At 43.4% G+C, this 20464-nt stretch overlaps 1 protein-coding gene across 1 annotated transcript in view; it reads left to right on the top strand.

Annotated features, from left to right (window-relative positions):
* Positions 1-20464, top strand: part of LOC117204750 (neuroligin-4, X-linked-like) — a 222932-nt gene that overhangs the window by 187269 nt on the left and 15199 nt on the right. Inside the window, exons 3-5 of the mRNA XM_033442473.1 lie at positions 6426-6623; positions 16381-16496; positions 19475-19707. Of these exons, the coding sequence (XP_033298364.1) occupies positions 6426-6623; positions 16381-16496; positions 19475-19707 (547 nt within the window). The remainder of the gene's footprint in view (positions 1-6425; positions 6624-16380; positions 16497-19474; positions 19708-20464) is intronic.

Below are 20464 nucleotides of genomic sequence, written 5' to 3' on the forward strand. Positions count from 1 at the left end.
TGTAACGAGGTTCCGTTTCTTGAATTACATCCACCAGCATTTTGCCCAACAGCAGAATTTTATACGTTTAACGCTCACTTCAATTTGTCCTATCAATTTCTCAAATTTCTCATACGCTTTTAATTATTTATGTGATTTTAATTATCGCCGTTTTAAAAAGATTACTCGTCTGACGTATTAGAAAACGCAGTTCCTCGATCGAGAAGCTGTATCGTTTATCTTGCTCGAATGAGTGAAACGATATGTGTTAGTTTGTCTAGAAATAATTCTTCTTTTTTATTACCGCAAGTCAGGCTTCTGTCGAAAGAATGGAAATGAAAAACGGTGGTCGATTTGATGTAGAGGTAGAGTGACGTTAAAAACATGCAGCGTTCCGTTCCACGGGACATTTGTAAAATAAGAAACTTCGCTGGGAAAATATAGCGCCGAAATGAAAGTTTGCATAGTCATGAAGGAAAAATTTATTCGATCCAATGGAATGAAAATAACAAGTGAATAGTTGAATTTCGTTTTGAAAGCTACACTGCAGCTACGGGAAAATTACGAAGCGTAAGATATTACTTAACTTTCGAAGATTTTTGCATGCCACATAGTTTCGCACTTTATCGAATCTCTTAATAAATTCGTTACCAAGGAAATCGAATCAACGTTGCTCGTTGTTAGAAAAATCTCCATTGCTCGCAAGTATGTAAATTTTTAATCGAAACGAGTTTTCACGTACGTATTCGAGAAAAAAGAAGGATCCATCTTCTCACCGCCGAAAGATATAAGGTCCACTGAAGTCCAATCAAAGGCCAATTAGCGATTGTTGTGGCAAAAGTGCAAAAGTGGAGAAAGATAAAAGGTGGCAAAACAGAGAACGGCGAACCAGTGTAAAAGTGGTAGAGGCGTGAAAAATATCGAAATTTGATTCCATCGTTAGTTCAGCGAAACGGAAGGGTGTCGGTTTCAGGAAGCACTTTCTTCTCGTGGTCACTCTTCCTATTTTCTTTTACTTTTTTTCGCCGTTTTTCCTTCGACTGGCAAAAATGACGGGGAGGCATTGTGTCGAACGAAAAGTGGCGATGGTTCGGGGGGTTGGTGGGCGAAAGGATGTAGTAGAGGGTGGTGGGCGATATCCAGCCGCGGCTGTGCACGCCCATGTACCGGAAAATTTAAATCAACGAGTAACGTTCAGCAGTTCCATTGTAACGAGAAGAATAGGAGACACGGAAGCTCAGTACGACAGATACGCCGGAGGTTGAATATCAAATGGGATATGACCGGTGGTTTATTTCTATTCCAGTTTCGCACGTTTTCCACCCTCCTCTGTTCTATGCACCCTCGTTTTCGTTGGCTCCCGTCGATCTTTCTCGTTTTTCTAACCACCGTACTCTCCACTTCGTTTTCCCTCGTCAGAAGTCATCGAAAAATCGAACGGAATTCCGTGTTCTGGAAACAAGTTTCGAAATCGTCCTTTTATTTCGTCCCATTTTCTCTCTTTTGCAATCTATTTCTTTTCTTCCCAGTTGCACGGTTTTACGTGATATGGCTTGCTTGTTTTCAACTATCCATCGTGCTAACAAGCGCAAGCGTTGCAAACACGATTATATCATTAGTGTTTTATGCGTACGAATCGGTCGTGCGAGAGCCCCGTGTCGGAAGCGCAATTTCCAACACTTTGGATCGGCTCGATTACAAACGACCGATCGAATTGCTGCCGGGAATAAAGGAGCTTCCAGTTTTACTCGTTTTTGTATTTTTCTCCCCTTCTTTTTTCGAAAGATCCGTTTTATCGTTCGACCCGTGGACAACCAGTGTTTCGCTCAACATTTATCGCGTGGATTGCGTTCGGATGAAACAAACCTTTAAAACGAAATCGTGCGAATGCGCTTCATAATACAGTTGGAAACATCATCGATCAAACGTTATACCAACAGATAGAGGGGGGAATGGTGGCGAGAACCCTAGAAAATTGCAGCGCGTTATACTATCCGGTGAAAATTGTGAATCGCGCATGCATATTCAGCGCGCATTGTTTAGAACGTAAGCGTTGCTTTAAATCTCGTTTTCATCGATTTCGAAGCGTGCCGAAATGGAGGGTGATGAGTTCAACGAACCGATGCATACTAATGAACGCGTCCGTCAGAACTTATTAACATCTTCCACCTATAAATATGTTTTCATTCGTTCCTTAATCGTTTATCAAAAACGCGTGAATCGTGTAACGTTGCGTGTACGTTCTTTCGAACCTGAATAGAAAAGAGGAAAGACAAGGAGACATCGTTTAATTATCGTTACAAACAGCTTTGATAAATTTGGCGTGAAAAACACTCGTCGGAATTCTTTGCTTGTAACTCGCAAAACGAGTATCGAGAAGGCGTTTCCTTTAGTTTTTATCGGCAATTATGCTTGAGATAAAACTTGCCATAAGAATTGATAAACTAGTAGTTATATAGCGTGTTTGACAACGCTCTCGCATCTTTAGCAGTTACGTTTCTATTAATTGCAACGCGAGCTCTTTATATCCTTGGTATTCATTCTTCGCGCTCTTTGAGAGTCACTCGCTTTACATCTACTCGAAAGCTATGAAAAGAGAAACCTCGTTATTTTAATAGGAAAGGAGGAGTTATTCTTTGAATTCGCCAAGCAACTTCACGTACTGTTGGCGAATTTTCACGGTAACGAATTAAACGCTAAAAGATCTTCGTCGAGATATTTCTCGTTCTCTAATGAATAATTATTAAAACAACGATATGTTAAATACCTCGATTACGTAATTTCTAAGTCCTCGGGTCGCCAAGCTTTTCTCTTTTCATAGCGAATACGTAATCCTATTCCCCTATAAACGGGGCTACTATTTTGCAGGAGTTCGAACGTGGGACAAAAGAATTCACTTGAAGAGGCCGTGCTAGCCCGGTTAATTGTCATGTTCTCGGGGAAATTAATTTATCGGCGATCGTGCAACGAGAAAATTGTCTGTGAATTCAGGTTCGGTCGAAAGAAATTCGTTGCACGTACCTCGCGTACTGTTCTCTCCTTCCCTCGCGATCCCTTCTTCACCTCGGCCACTCCTCATCCTCCACTTCCATTTCTCGAAATTAAATGTAAATTCCTATATTATTCCCGGCAATTTTGCTTAATATCGCGCCAGCAGTCGTGCTTTCGAATTATTCGCCAACTTCATACACGCGGTGGGACGCGACTAAAACCTCTCTTATTATCGGGTCTGCACGGAATTCCTTTCGACTTTTTCCATCAACGGTTAAGTCTACTGTACTTTCAAACAGTTGGAAGCTTAAGTCGGGGAACGCTGGCTGTGCTGATTCCAAACGCAGTGATATTTCTCACGGAAGTGAAACCAATAACTCACACCCTACTTCGAAGAACTGGGTTACTTGGCAAATTACACCGACGGACCGAGCGAGCCTTATTATTCCTAGGTCAGTCGCAAGTACACGCGCCGGAATGTTGTATCAGTGGAATTAGCTGCGAAAGCATTTTCAACAATGTTGCAAGGTCAGACAATGCATAAAGCGATTGTGCGACATCGTTAGAAACTGGAAATACACTCGATATTAACGTGCAGCGCTGCTTCAGCGCTTTCAGAAGACTGAAATTAATTTTCAACTTTGTTACAAAGCTGGCAGAGTTCGGTGCACGTTTTCCAATATCGTTGCAAGGTCGATGGGCAACTCGGAAATAATTTGCACTATTGTTGCCAAGGCCAATTATATGCGTTACCGCATATGTGCGACATCGGATATATCACAATTACATAGATCAGATTTGTTCAGCGCAACGTTACATGACAAAGTACCAAAATCGTATCCATTAATTATCAACATTGTTGGATCATTAAAACAGTGTGGTTAACGTGCTGATCCTGTTTACGTCCGGCGACACTCTACCTAGACCAGGCCACACATCGCGAGCAAGATGGCAACCAGATGTCCGCACATCCTTACTGCGTATCCTCGATAGTCTTAAGGACCTATCATAAATCTAAGGAATTTTCTAGCTAAGGTCCTTCAGACCCAACAAACATCTCTTTGCTAAATCGTTTTCTAAAAGTTTATTGTTTACTACGGGAAAGTTATTTTTCTCACGTATGATGCTTCCCACTAGCAACTTTCTCTCAGGGGCGGTTAGCACCCTTCCTCACCCACCAACCTAGAAAATTAGCCAATTGACAGCGAAGTCTTTCCCTCACTCTCCCAACGAAAACTTGTCCTTAACAAATCGACTCTTTTCGTGTCATTAGACCCACCCATCGCAAGCTTTCCTCCGCAGCATCATCTTCACAGAAAGGAGTCTTTAAACATTTTTTGAACCGTCATCATCTAAGCTTACGTCGCGTACTACGTTCTGTAACTTTGGCTATCAATCGAAACTCAATTATACCTTAAAGTCGTTGGAATAAACATTGATTTATACCTGTTAATTCAGTGTAAACTCAATTGAACCACTCCCTATTATCCTAACAGAAATAAGGGGATCGATCATTTCGTGGCGTCGATTATCTAATCGTGACGGGAATTTACGACTCTCGTTGACGTGCTCTCCGCGAATGGTCGAATCAAACAGAACCTGGTGAACTTCGTGTTCTACTCTTACTGTCATTTTAACGGCCTATGGACACGCGTATCTTCGCATTTTTCTTCGATAAACCGGGTTCGTCTATGTTCGTGTCTAATCTTTTTATAGTTCTAAGCTGTGCGGAAAAGTTCGAGGAAAATTCAGAATCGTTTGTCACTTTGTCACCTTATCAGAAACATCTTTTCCTCAAATTCTGCACGATGGATGGGATTTTCCATGGTAGCGTACATTCGCTGGTGTATTAGTTCCAATAAAGGAATCTTCGTGCATGTCCGTGGAATATGGGTCAACGTCATGCTACCGCCTGTTCCTCGGAACCGGTGCCAAACCGATAATTCGGCTAGCTCGTCGACAGTGGAAAAATGTGGATGCCGGGAACAACGGGAGCCGGTCGGAAGGAATTTCCACGAGAGAAGTCATTCCGTTTATCGTCGTGCAAACGAGCAATTGCCAGAGGGTTGAATAGTTAAGGGTGCGAACCCAGCCGTGTCGTATCGGGTACATTGTTCGACTTTTTGAAAAGGCTAACAACGTTACGCTCGGTCGCTGTCTTTTTATTTGTTTATTCGCTTACACGTTCGACCAGACAAAAACAAATTTATTCTTCCGTTTGTTCGTTATATTACTTTTTTTCTTTCTCTACTTCTTTCCTTTGTTTTTCTTCTTTTTTCTTTTATTATTATTATTATTTCGCGCATCTTTTCGTTGTCGATCCAATCATTGTAGTCAAATAAGTCCGAGCTTTCCAAGTTAAAGCTTCTTAACTCGGTGGCCGTTGGGAAGTTTAGCTTGAACAGCGAAACTCATTAAACTCTTTATTGCTTCGCTAAGTATTGCAACAGATGTTCAAAGTTATCATTCGGAAGTTTGACTTACTATACGCAGTTGAATTATCGTTACCTGTTCCTCCTTTCCTTTCCCAAACTTGATTCTTTATTCTAAGAAGGCTGTTTCCAGTTCCACCGTAATGAACAAAACTCAAGGAGAACTAAAAAATATTTGCGAAGACAGCACGGCGGTTTCTAAAAGATTAAAGTTTCAATCGACCTCGAGAACGTGTATAAAAAATTGTCGCTCACACGTCCGTTAATAGTAGCGAGGTGATTTCCAGGCGTAGAACCGAGAATCGTGAGATCCAATTAAACGACAATGAGTCGGAAGGGGCGCGTACGCCGATCAAATAATCGAACAATTTATTCCCTGGTCCCGGAATTTGCATATCGGTATCAATCGATGCGAACCATCGACATAGTATTTACGGATGGCGGGTGCCGACCGGAAAAGCCGCGATTGCTCGGTCAGAAGTGTCTTTGGCGCGCGCCAAGTGGCTTCGTTTCCTTTGAAGAGCGGAGCCATGCTCGTTTCTTACTCTTGTTCCATCCGCTTTTCAACCGGAAACGAGCTCCCATATTCGTTTACACCAGTTTACGTGCAGAGACACGGGATGTCCTAAATTCAGGTCGTAGTCTGGGTCAAGAACAGTCGCTTCGAACCGATTTCGCGTTTTATCTCTCGTTCTTACGATTCTCCATCTTGGAAGCTGTTGAAAGTCCATTTTCTCGTCTATTACGATTGTCAAGAACGCGCAGCTTTAAGATCTAAAGCAAAGAAATTCGAAGAATTTCTTCCCAGTATTAATGGACTTCAATTATTGTATTTGGCGGAGCAAAGAAAATTTACTGTATATTTACGATGGAAAAACGAACTCGCGCGCTATCGTTAAATTTATCGATTCGAATTATCCCTGATTAGGAAGGAGTCTCGATAATTTAACCGTAGTTTAGCAGCAGCCCGCGTAACATCGAAACGCGGCCAAACGAGCATAACCAGGCTTGTTTTCATTACAGGCTTTCTAAACGCCAACACGGATTCGCACTTACGCTCGCCGGCGAATTACGGCTTGATGGATCAGATCGCTGCGTTGCACTGGGTGCAAGAGAACATCGGCTACTTTGGTGGTGATCCTAGGAACGTGACGTTGGTTGGCCACGGTACCGGGGCTGCTTGCGTCAATTTCCTAATGACCAGTCACGCGGTGCCAGACGGTGAGTAGTTTTCTATTTCTCTTCTCCAAAGTATTTCGTTATGTCTGTCGTAATTGCGTTGGTTTATGAAAATCCCATTGTTTTACACTTTTAACATAATTTCACCGAATATATCGTTCGATTTTTTATTTTTTCATTTTCTTATAAATCAGAATATTCCAAGCCTGCGTCTGGGAGGAGACATCCAAACACCCTTCGATCTTCGACCGTAAAAAGACGAGAACGTGTTTGGCGAACATTTCAGTGGCTACGATCGAAAGCAAGGGAGGTTTATTTGAATATTAAAAGCACGTACGCTGATACACGGTGGTACATGGCGGTAGGGCGGGAGGGTGGAAGATCAAACGAGTTTTTTTCGACCAGTCAGAGGAATCGCGTCACTTTAATCGAATCACAGGTAATTCACCCCTCTTGGAACGTGTAAGGGGGCAGCACGGCGTATATTTTATTTCTGTCGTGCGCCGGCCCTTGGAATAATTAACGTTGGATCACGCTAACCCTTTTAACAGGCACGTTTAGAAATAACTGATGGAATATTCAAGATTAAAGCGTTAGATGTAAACGAGGGGTGAACGGGCCTCGGACCTGACTGAACCCATAAAAAAACAGCCGCTAGCTTCCGGCGCACTTCGTTTCGGACGGCAACCCCCCTTGCTGTTGTTAGTCTTGCTCGAATACGTCGATAAAGAGCTTCCCTTTCGACTTGTCCGATACTTTGTCGCGGGAACATCGCTTTAGAGATCGTTCTCACCTTTTTTATCGTCTCGTCTGTGGAAAGAAACCCTTCTTGACGGAGCAAAGGGTATTCGCTGTAAAATGTTTGCGACCGTGCCACCCCCAAATTATCCACCGTGGCGCTTAAAACAGTCAGACTTTCCACGTACGCCTATCTACGAGCGAATAAATTTCTTTGAAACTCGACGCGACCGTATCGACCAAGGAAATTAATAACTAAAAGCTGGCGAAAATCATTTCTCAGGTCTTTCGTTGATTAGGGTCGCGTGAGCGGAAACTGGTCGGGGCTGTTTCAGCGTATGGAAGACAAATCGATCCTTCAAGGACGGGGGAAAACAACGAAGTAATCTGACCGGATCCACCTTATCGTTAACTCAACCGTACGATAATTCACTACAGCTGGAAACTGTCAATGGAGATTAGGCCAGCTGATTCTACCCCTAATTGATCACGTCTGGTAAACCACCAGCCCTCTCCTGCTTTCCGGCGACTTCCCCTGTATATGCTCCGGATTAACTTTAATATACGCATATGGACATGATTGGACCGGCTGCTGCTAGGGAAAATTGGATGGCAAGTTACAATCAATAAGGCGTGATATTCTGGAACTTGGAGATCCGGTCGTACCGTGTTACGCAGATTCTCCGCCCAATATTCCACTTTTTCTTTAACGCTGACTAAACGTTAACATTTTTCATTTTGACAAAAATTACCTCGAATTACTTCGAATCACGAAAGAAGTAATAATTCGAGAAGAGAATCATCGAACCGAAAATTACTCGGATTATCTTAGCATCGTTCTTCGCGTCAGCTAAAAGACCAAACGAATATTCTGTAAAATATCTTCAACTTTTACTCTTTTGCCAGCTGATCTCGATGCAGGGTCTGTTCAAATCTTGCTCGAGGCCGATCAACGGGATTTACTTAGCAACCCCTCGATTTCATTCCGTCACGGTAATCCTAGTGGTACTGGCGTCGCGAAAAAGAGGACGGCAACACTAACAGCAACCAGGTTTATTGCGGCCGGCGTGACGTGCCGCGGGGAAAAGTCGCACGTTCGTCGTCGAGCAGAGCAACGCGCGTCGAGAGGCATTACGAGCGAAAGGCTCGTTTAATGAGTCTACGACCAGCAAATGCCACGCAACGCCGCCATTTGTGACGTAAAATGCGCCGTGCAATTTGCGCTGATGGCATCAGCACCGCCGGCCCGAACGATGAATGACGGCAATTCTGTACAGGAGGATCGCTTTAATGGAAAAAGCGGGCCTCGATTCGCACCACGCTATATTTCCCTTCTTTCTTTCCTTCTCTTTGCCGGGCAAATTTTTCTACGCTCTGATTACAAAATCCCATGGACATCGCTTCGCTCTAATAAAAATTTGTTTGCATTACCATCCACTGGAAAATTGTTTGCCAAGCGCGGCTTTTAAAAAGCAGATATTTGACGATAGATTAGAGAATCGATAATAGGAATTTTACATGGGACGTAGAAAGAACTTGTTTTACTACAGTTGAACAAATTTGTGTGCAGAGTACAGTTGGATTATGAATTACCGATAAACAACGCCGGTAAAATTGATTGGTTTAATTAATTGAAAGAGCAGGCTAGCCTGCGTATCGTGGAAAGTTATGCATTTCTTTTTTAATTATCCAGACTCAAAGTAGACTGCGTGCTCGACGAATCTCGCCGCTTATCAGAGCGTGGTTTTTATACCGTTCTCTGTGATTTATACGCGGCCACAACGAGAACTCGCGTAATCTTAACGTGCCGCCTGTCACAGGAGTACAACGCTCCGAGTACTAGTTCAAAAGAATTCTCGCGCGATTTCATTACTACGATCGATTTACATTAATTTTGCATCGTTCAAACGTAGTTTATAAATATATATGAGAAGCGATCCACCCGAACGGCATATCTAAATTCTCGCATTGCATTTTTCAAGACATAAAAAATGTAGAAAGTGCAAAATAATTCTGAACTTATGTTTTCATGAAAACATAGTAATCAGCCAGTTTGATCGCTTTGACAGCGTCGGGTAATTAATTATCTCGAGCATCAGCACGGTAACACTCATTGCGAAATGTGCCACCATCTGAATTCGGACGGAGCTTAGAATTTCTAAAAAAGAAAAAATTCGCTCGCAATGCTGACAAAAGTATGCGAGGAACTTGGTCGCAATTACTAAAACGCCAGGTGAGAAACGTTAGTACTATCCCGGCCGATCGATTCGAAATCGAACCGCTAGCTCCTCTAACCGGTCCTTCTCTGATGGTGTCTAATCCGTAGAGTTTAATCTACGCAAGCAACCGGCTCCGAATGGATAATGTCCGCGGTTAGGAACTCTCTATCAGGTGGCAGGCCAAACAGAATCGCTATCAGCTACGATCCACCAAAGAGGAGATCACACCCTGGTCGACCTCGTTCGTCCACTCTACATAAATACTCGTCCTTGTCTGGGAATCTGCCGGTGTATTTGGCCACCGGTTTCGAACCGTGCAATCGTCGATTGAAAGATCGCCGCAGGATTCGTTGTTCAAGACTTGTTAATCGTTTGAGATTTTCCTGTCGGAGTAGAACGTTGTTTCGATTGCCGGCGCTCGATGAAAGTAATCGAGAGCTAGAAATTTTACCGATGATGCAGGAACTGTAAATCAAGAGCCATTTTTCAAGAGAGACCAATAACCTTCGTGGTGGTTCCGCGTCTGTGGAATGTATGGTATCAGCGAAGTTGCACGGATGTTGGTCCAATTAATTTTGGTGGTAATCGCGGAGGTAGAAATATCGCTCGGTATTGTTGGATATTGTAGTTCGGTTGTGTATTACGTGTTCGAAGCAAACGAGTCGTAGCTACTGAAAATAGAGATGAAAAATGGTCGATCTCGATGGAATTCTTCTAACCATTTTCTGCCTTCCCGTTTTTATCGTTGCGTCTTTTGTTTCTTCCGCGAAAAGAGAAATCCTTCGACTCGGTGATTCGTTATTCGCCACGCATGGAACGAGGCAATTGGCAAATTAGAATATACGTAGATACCGGGCAAAATTCGACACCACAAATCATCCATTAAGTCACAGCTCGCTGATTAATCCTTTGGGCTCCATTCGTCTTACTAATAAACTGCCGGCTATGCTGTCTCAGTTTGAATCCACAGGTACAGCACAAGGCGTTCCACGTAGCCATGGAACGTTGTCTGCGTATTCCTTCAAGCTTGATAAATTGCCATCCGCGATCTTCTGACCAATTGAAATTCGTAAGCGCGTCCTTTCAAAACCAACCGAACGATCTATTAATTAAAATTTTTGATCTCTGAGCGCTCGTTACGCTTTGGCGCATCTACGCTTATTCGCCCGATGGGTGTCGACCGTTCGTTCTTTGATAACACCAAGTTACCATCATTGGGTGATTCTCGAGTTCTCGACAAGAACAAAAATACGGTCGCTGTCGAAGCGTTGGAAGAAAAGAATCGCGAGTAAAGGCATAGATCAAATCGCTTCCCTAACGAGGTCGTTTCACGTTGTGCCCGTTTCTGACCGTAAGAGAAATCCCTCGCGTCGCCGACGACGAAACGATTTCTTCCTTGGTCGAGTGCCGGCTCGAGAGGAGAACACTGGCATGACCAATGAGCGTATTCAATAAAACATGAGAGCTACGAAATCGATGTTATCGGCCCAGTTTCGCTTCTCTCGATTAACCCTTAGCCTGGGGGATCGCTTGAGATGTTGCGCGCGCTAATCACGACTCTTCCGCCGGCTGATATCGATATTTTTCCAATCTGCGATTGCGTTCTCATCTGGACTGTATAATTGGAAAAAATCTGAACGCTTCGATGCGGATGTGAAAAATGTATAGATTGAAAGATTTTAATTAGAACATGCAGCGATAGATGATTTTTCTTTTTATCAGTAATCCGTGCATAAGGAAACTGAAGAAACATTGAGCAACCTCACATTGATTAATTGCGATATCCGAGTTTCTCCGCTCTTTTCGTTTGATACCGTCGACGCAACAAAATTCGATCATATTTTTACTCGGCTGAGAAAATCAATACACGCCTACGAAATCGTCTCTGCGCTGTTCATCCGCGTGTTAGCTTCAACTTAGCGAAAAGCTTCGAATACGAAAACAGAGAACGTTCCAAATACGGTCCAACAGAAGCGTATGAGAAGAAGAAGAAATATGAAACGCGAGATAGCACGAAGTTAACGTGACGGATAGACAACGATCGTTGGGAAAAGTTCGTGTCGCGACGCCTGCGGCCACTTTCGGACCGGAAAAGACGAGAGAACGGAAGATGCGGAGGAAAAGACAGATCGATATTGCATGTTCGACTATCCATTACCGTGCTGTGAAATGACGTACAGCTGGCAGCGCAGCAACGGACGCACATGTGTCTATGCACGCGTGCAACGCAGCCTGTGCATTTATTACCAGCAATCTGGTAACTCGAGGTCTTGGAAGGTATCGCTAATGAATCTGTGTCGGGCAGCCGGCACTTGAATCTCGAATTTCTGAAAATTGCATGAGAGTTCGAAACGTAGTACTCAAAATGTAGTTTGATCTCTTTAGGGACGAACTTTATAACAACTGGAATAAGATAATTTCTTATTTCCCGATCGTGATACGTTGGTAAATGTTACACGCGATAAGCGACGTAACGGGAAACGCGGTGAAAAGTCTAAGGCTGTTCTCAGACGATCAATGATACTGTCAATATTCCAAAGTTCTCAACGAAACTGTAGTTTGTCAATAGATATCGATAATATTGTATCGACGATACGTATCGATCCTTTTAGTTGACGACGATACATATCGATGGCCCGAGGCTATCTTAGAAAAAGTAACATTGACGTATAGTTGTGGTTATTAAATTGCATCTTTCGAAGTCGTGCTTCGATTAAATAAAAAAGCTGCACATCCACGTACGCGTTAGTATTTCTGAAGAGGCAAACTTTTCTCAACGAAAGAACGTTTCGTTATTCTTGATACCAAAATAAAGATAAGCAGCTTAAGGATGCTTTGTATTCGGATACTTTTTATTCATGCAGACCGATTTGCCATTTTTTTACAAGTATAATAACTTACCGTCGTTAGCTGACACGGGTCCCACGGCGCTCTTTACGCTTTGCATATTTTCCTCCGTGACCAATAGATACCCGGTGTCGTTACCAGAAACGGTATCCTATCAATTAATTCAACAACGCCTCGCAATTACTTCATCCATGGAAACGTATTTAGAAACGTCTCTCGTTCCCCTGGAGGATTTGAAAAAATTCTAAATTCTCAAAAAAAAAAAAAAAAAAGAAGAAAAACGTCGCCCGACATCGTCGTTCCGCTTACAGAAAATAAAGTGTCTATCGAGAATCCCTGCGGTGGCCGTGAATCACGGTTCGATTAATAGATACGCAAAGGCAGGAAATGCAACTGGAAAATGCATTTTTCCGGTGCGATGGACGAAAATGAAATGGAGCAAAACGAAGGCTCCCGCGATGCTTACTCGTTCCTTGTCGGCTTCATAGCGAAGAAAACGAAATCGATGAAAACTGCGATCGCCGAGCAGAAACGACTTCCCTCGGAGGTTTCAATTCTTTTACAGCGAAGGAGAAGAAAAGAAGAAAGGTAAGGTGAAATACGAACGGGGAACGGTTAATGCGACGAGAGACCGCGAATATTCACGCTGAAGATTGTATTTATAATCGCGAGAAAAGAGGAAAAACTTGTTCAAGTGGTCGGTTAATTTAAATATCGACCGCATAAACATTCGTACGAGAGAAGAGGACGGTAAGCCGCTTGCAAGTTATGAATATTACCAGCGAACGTAAGCTCCTACTGTCCGACCCCTCGCTGCCCTCTTCTCTGTGCCTCCTCTACCTCCTTGATCCTCTTCTTGATTCCCTCGTAAACTCGACTGGAAAGGCATAGTCATCTTCTCCGAAGCACGGCGATGCTGACAACTGCCGTGGATGATAAGTTAATAAGCTTTGCCGGAAACGAACACCAAGCGTGACGTTCGGAAGGAAAAATCGCCGAGGAAAAAACAGCGCGTTGATATTTGGTAATATCTCGAATATGTTTGCCATGCGATGCATTCGAGCGAGAATCATTCGAAATTTATAGCTTTCGGAACAGCAATAAGTAGAATGAATAGAATGAGATCGTAGTTATACGTCGGTTCGTAGCATTTATATTTCATTCGCAGAAACTCCGGACTCTGCGTTGTTTCGTTGTTTGACTAAAATAACGTTACGATAAAAATAGATCGACTCGCGTTCATAGAGAAACGTTGAGAGTAACTGGAAAAATTGAATGCGAAATTTGCAATCACGGTGTTATTTCTACGAGTTGAACGCTTTCCACTCGTATCCAGGGACAATGTTCCGAAGAAAAGAGAGTAATTTGAAGTATGCGTGGTAATAGTACGCATTACGCCAAGTCTCGCATTTTTCTCACTTGTGCAGGTTATCAAGATAATGTACGTCAGAGAAATTGCTTATGAAATATCGCAGCAGCCTTTTCTCTATATCCCTAGGCATCCTACGAATACGAGTAAAACGATGCATCAATTTATATGCGGAACTTAACGTTAATGGTATTGCGATAGAAATGGCACGAAATATTCCGAAAGAACGTCGTAAGAGCATTTCCACGACTTTCGCCAAACTCAAATGATTCGGACATCGTCACACCTTTGATACTCCTTAGCGTAAATTCTAAACAAAGATTCATCGAAATGCCACCTAACTCTCTCCTAGTAAATATTAAAATTATGAAATGCAAATAGCTCTAAGTCCGTAAGCTTCGATCTTCTAGTCTCAATAACGTTTCGGTCTAGTCTACGGTGCAAGTATAATGGTATAAGTGAGCCATTGGCTGAGACATGCTTCGTTTATTATCCGAGCTGAGAGCAAGTTTTAAAGTGATAAACTCATGGTTGAACAATTCGAGAGACGTACCTCTCAGTGTGTAATATACTTTAAACCGACGGATGTTGAGCTACTCCATCTTACTTGCTGTCCAACACGGAATGTGCATGTTAATGGGCAAGTTGACAGATTAATTTTCCCGTGAGTGGATACCGTGCAATCATGCTGCGTAATAACACTTTAACGAGTGTTTTTGCGACAGGGCCTATGACCATGTGTTTACATGAAAGCTGTTAGTTTTTTTTTTTTTTTTGCAAAATTAAACGTGCGCGAATTGCGAAAGAAATCGCTGTCAAATTTGCGGATGATAATTTCTTCTCTAACGGCGATTCTATGCTGTTGAGGTTATTCGATGTGTAAACAGAGAAAACTCGTGGATAAATTGTAAGGCAGAAAATATATTTAAATAGAAGTGTAATTATAAGTAAGAATACAATTTGAGCTGGTCCAGATCCGCGCGCTAGCTGTGTTAGCCAATAACTGGAAACCCCGAAGCCAACGTCGCCTGTCTACTGTTCATGGTCTGTCTTCGTCGCAGTCTTTTGTCTACACGCTGTCAGTGCTTGAGAAAACTAAAAAGACCAGATGTTGAGTTTTCTTAGAAGTGGTGACCACTTCAACATATGCAAACATGGAAATTTGAGGCTACAAATTAACAACGATAACGAGCCATTTATGTAGATGCATCTATGTATGTCGTATTTATAACTGGCTGACTTGGACAGCGCGGTATTCAGAAACGCACTTAGTTGGAGAAACCGTCAGTCACCGATTGTCTCGTCTGAGTGACACATACGGAGACAGCCAAGGGATAGACTGTTTGAATCGGCTGAAACACGAACATCGGTGTTAGTCGTAGCTAATGGATCAACGCACTTGAGGAGATGATAAGAGTCGTATTCGTGCAAGATTCTCGAACGCGTATCGACAGCCTTCATCGTTACACAGTCATTCACGTGGACGTACGTCACCGACGATGACATCCCGATCATTACTCGGTTCATCGATACGATTGACGAAACCAATTTGTTACGTATCTCCGACTACCTACGCTTTTCCCTTTTCTTCGTTCGTTGGTCGTTGTAAAATCTATTTCTCAGCCATGGACGAAACACAGAGATCGGAAGGACGACAGAAAACCGCAGGCGTCGCGAATTCATCAGAGTATCCAGCGACAAAATCTCCGAGGTCGAATCCTTTGCGCCCCGATACGAAGATTAACGACTCCCAAGTTTCCGATTAAACTCAGCCAGCTGATTACGAGGGAGAAGCAGCTTTTGTCTACCGAGTAGCGAAACAACGTTATCTGGATTCTCTAACGAAGCCAGCCGAAACCGCGATAACCGGTTGCTTGAAAACATGTATCGAGTCCACGCGAAATCCTGCTGCTTCTCTCGAAACGTAGCATCGTTGGATCTTTCCCGAGATAATGATGTACCTTGGCGAACTGTCGCGATAATGTTACTCGGCGAACACCGCCTTACCGATACGAAGATTAACGACGGTTAAGATTTAAGTAACTTCCATGAGAAATCCTGTTTTACGGATATCGAGGTCGATAAAATCATATCGCGTTCGCGAAACGCGATATTACAGTACACATCGTGTTTCCCTTAGATCCACGTTCGCAGAGAGTCGAAATGAGATTTCGAAATTTCTCCAATTCAATTTTATTTCGTCGATGATTTATGATAGCGGAAAGGCAGGAAACCGACGAAGCTGTTTGGCAAGCAAAGATCCGCGAGGCTAAGGGTTTTCTCGCCCAGCCATTTAGGATCATATTTTTAAACTGCTACACGTGCTGCTTTCATGCCAAGCGACCAGATCAATTCGCGGCAATGCAAGGATGAAGACTACGTTGGCTAAATCGCTCCATCTTTTTCACGATAATAACTTAATGAGAAAAAATCGCTACTTTTAAGATTTATCTGTACGTTAATTTTTGTTACATTAATTTTAATTGCGTTCAAAGCGTTTCTTGTTTCGATGGTCCGACGGAAAGGATGGAAATTACGGACTGGCAAAGTAGTAGTTGTACGGCTGTGTGTAGTTGTACGTACGCAAGATGGATAACCATCGGTCATTACTTTTTAATTGTTGCAGGCTTGCTGTTTCATCGCAGCGTTCTAATGTCTGGTAGCGCGCTTTCACCATGGGCGCTGGTGAGAGGAGCTGCAAATTACGCTCTGCAAGTTGCCAAACATCTAAATTGCTCGTGGGTGAGTATTGCTCGGAGTGCATTACATTAAGGTCTCCGGTTCGGCGACAACTCCGAAGCAAATAAACCGCCGTCAGACATTCCCCGCGAGGGAAACAATTCTCGCTCTCCTTCTCTCTTTCTCTTTCTCAATACTTTCGTACATACGATACCGACAAACGTACAACCGTATTAGTTTTCTTGTTGCAAGAAATTCTCGACTACCTGGAGCGTAGTCCACCCGATTAAAAATTATGTTTAACACAGAAAGGAAGAGAACTTTTAACTTAAAGATCAGCCAGGGAAGCATATACTGAAGCGTGCACGAGGGTAGAACGGTATATCGTGCTTATACTTCAAAACATCTGGCACAAGGAAGAAAATACAGAAGAACGAAAACTCAGAAAATTATCAATCAAGAGAAATGTCGTAAAAACAAAGGAGAATCGGAAAATATCGCATGTACTAATGGCGATTAGAACGGCGCATAAAAGGGAACGAGGGAACAATGTAAAAAATGAGACTCGAAGAGCAAAGCGAGATGCGATGACGATACAGATACACGAAGAATAACACACACTTTCCTGGAAAATACTGAACCGAACGTCGGACATTATTTTCGATCGTGTATCGCCGGTAGTTTAATTGTATTGGACGGTAGGGGATATTTTCGTATCGCGATGCGTTGGCTGCGTTAAAACGCGAAACGCGCTACAACTCCCGATGGGGTTGTTGCGCGATGTCCGCCGCACATATTAGCTTAATTGAAATGCATCGTTAATATAATTGCTAGTGCGTAACTAACGGATGTAAAAACATCGCGTTCTTGCCGGTTTCGTTTGATACTTTAATTTATGTACGACCGTGTTACGCTTCCGTGTTATGCTTCCGTGTCGCGACAATATCCGCTCGAGCCGCATTTCTGAAATCGCTCACCGGTGGAACTAAAGTTGTATCGCGCGAGCGGATTCTTGGCTGTTGAAAAACACCGTAACGAACGCGACTTCGGGAAAATTTGTTAAACGAAGGATAGTTTGCAGAACGTTTACCGAAACTGGGCATCGATTTGTTAGCTTGTCAAATGATCCAACGAAACTCCGTTTATTTGAAATTCATCCATTGAGATTGAACGAGACTGAAATTTTAGTGATTGGACTGAACTATTGCTTTATTTCGCTAAACCTCCATCGTATACGAACCGTTTATCCCTGGTGATTCTGTCAAACGGAATGCCGTAATGGTTTAATCGGAGCGTTTAAAAAGTTCCCTATGAATATAAATACATATCGCAAATACCGTCATATCCAATGCACAAAGTGTCTGGCTATGCACCATCCCTTTCCACTCAGACCGTATTCTATCCGCTGCCACGATTCCAAGTTTGCGAATAGAATAATCAAACGCTGATCTTTGCTACCCTCTGCAACAATTGCAACGAATAGAACTGCAGCTGTAGAGGAATATACATGGTAGGAGAAAGAATCTCGATTTCATCGTAGAACGTCGAGAGGCAATACCAAATGCGCCACGGCTACTCGTAGCCACTTCTCTATTCCCCGGCGAAACACGTTCTAGATAGGCTAAACAGATCCTCGATTTGCAGCCGATTGAAAATAACGATTAAACGCGAAATCGGGGTAAGAGCGTCCCAATTGTTTCCCGAACCAACTCCTCTTCCTCTACAGCCGCTATTTCCCGTTGTTCCCGTCGAGTGGTAAAAATAAAAACAAAAAAAAAAGAAAAAAAAAAAAGAGGGACAGCCCGAACGAAATGGAAAACGATACGGGATTATGTTATGCGAGCCGATAGCCGCGGTCCAGTCAGAATTGATTGAATTTGTTGCGGGCGAAAAATGACGAAATTAATTTCGTATCGGATTTGGAGAGCCTGCGGGCTACAGTTCGATTAGAAATATAGCGAGCGGCGATCATCGGCGTTTCGTTGTGCACTCGAATTCGGATCGATTCTCGCGATTTTTAATGCGAGAGACGCTTCGCGGATGAAGCCACGAATATCTCGAATGAGATTGAACGTTATCGTGGAATCGAAGATAAGTGGCTTCGCCACTTTACATAGAAACGTATCAATTCCGAAGATCGAAACGTCGATCAAAAATTTATCCTTGGCGAAAATTTACTTGGAAAATTATAACGCTAAATCTGATGAAATCCTGTTCGATCTTTTACGTCGGTTGGCCGAGATCGAACGTACACGAGAAAGAGGTAGAACCTATCGGTCTAATTTTACGGTTTAGCTGCGCGAGAATCTGTGCTAGGGCTGCAGGCGAGAGGAAACCAATCACGGAGCGAGAAACCAGGCCGCGATGTGCTTCAACCCCCAAAAATTCCCCGGCGAAATTGTCAAACCTTCCATCTCCTCCTGCCGTCCACCCTCGTGCTCCGTTCGTTCGAAAATTGGAAACTCCTCCGCGAAGTCGACGCTTCCGACCAGCACTCCAACATATTAAGGCGTCGATTAAATTCGTTAAACCAACGAATCGATGCTCTCGCGCAAGATCGACGAACCTGCAGGGGGTGCAATTTGTTCATCCCCCCAAATTTCCTCGACACAGCAGCTCGGTCGACGTTCGATTGTGGCTAGCCTACGTCTGTCGAGAGCAGGATTTCCAAAGGCGATTACAGGGCCGGTCACTAAAGCAATTCATTTGCGTGCGACCGAATTAAAGCGAATCGGTGCATCGTCATTGCGTTCCGCTCTGTGCAACTCGCGTTTACCAATCGCCGATTCACCTCTTCTCGAGGTACCGCAATATCGATCTGATCTTTGTGACAATGCTACCCATTGTCTAACGTAATTATCTCTTCCTTTTTCTTCTTTTGTTTTTGCTTTCTTTCATTAGTTACATATTTACCCGCGAACCTACCTATTCTTTACGACTTGTCTCTGTTACCGCGCGTGTAGCATCTATAAACGAGATTTCTCGTACTCATCGCACGAGTATAGGTACTTTTCTTATTAAAAATTTGCTTGTTTGTTCAGGCCGCAGGTGATCCCCAGGCATTGCTCAAATGCCTGAGAGAGGTGCCGCTGAACGCGCTGGTTTCGGTCCCCGTAAAAGGGTTGGAATTCGCGCCTGCTTTCGGACCCAGCATAGACGGCGTGGTGATCGATCCAGGCGATCCTGACGATCAGGATTTCACTCTGCAAGTGGACACGATCAATACGTTGAACAACATCTTGATGCGGAAGGACGTCGTATCGAAACTCTCGAGGTACTTCCGGCCTCGGTCCTTCTTCATTTCCTCCCATTTTCCCTCGCGTTTTCCTCCATGTCGTCCTGTATATTCGAATATCCTAGTATTTTATCCAATTTTCCGTTGCAAACGCCTGAATATTACGCGTGAAGAACAAGAAAACTCGGGAATGATAAATATTCTAGAAATGATAAGGTGTTTCATAATTTTACGGTGAATTTCGTTTGCAATTGTCCGGTAAACACGCGAAAATCTTCTCCTGGCATTTCACTACGATTTCTCGATCTACCCCAAAATTCATGGAGCGTACGCCTGTTTGGTTTCATCGTGAATTTCAACTTATCCCGCATAATCGTGGATACGTCCATGGTATATAACATGTTGCAGGTAGGATTGGAACAAAACAGCGGTCTCGTTACGTGGCTAAACGGAGCATGCTAACTAACCGGGAAGATCCACAGGAAAAAGCGGCGAGTCTCTCTTATTCGGCACGTGAAATGTGGCCAACAAGTACGACTCGTCTTTCTCCACTCTCCTATTTTCCCTCCCCTGTATTCCCCGTTCTTGCTCGCACGTGCTTCACTTTCCTCCTTCCCTTTTTCCGTCCCGCTCGTTTTATCTTGCGACGTTTCACTGTCTTGTCAAATCTTTTGCCGCTTTTTATTTTCCCTCTTTCCCTTGATCACTCTCTCGCCGACACCGTACTCTTCCTTTTACCTCCACCTCGAACCTTCTACCTTCCCTGTTTTGCCGTCACTAGCCTGTTCTTTATTCC

The sequence above is a fragment of the Bombus bifarius genome, unplaced genomic scaffold (genome assembly GCF_011952205.1).
Source record: "Bombus bifarius isolate JDL3187 unplaced genomic scaffold, Bbif_JDL3187 scf7180000007979, whole genome shotgun sequence".
Taxonomy (NCBI): domain Eukaryota; kingdom Metazoa; phylum Arthropoda; class Insecta; order Hymenoptera; family Apidae; genus Bombus; species Bombus bifarius.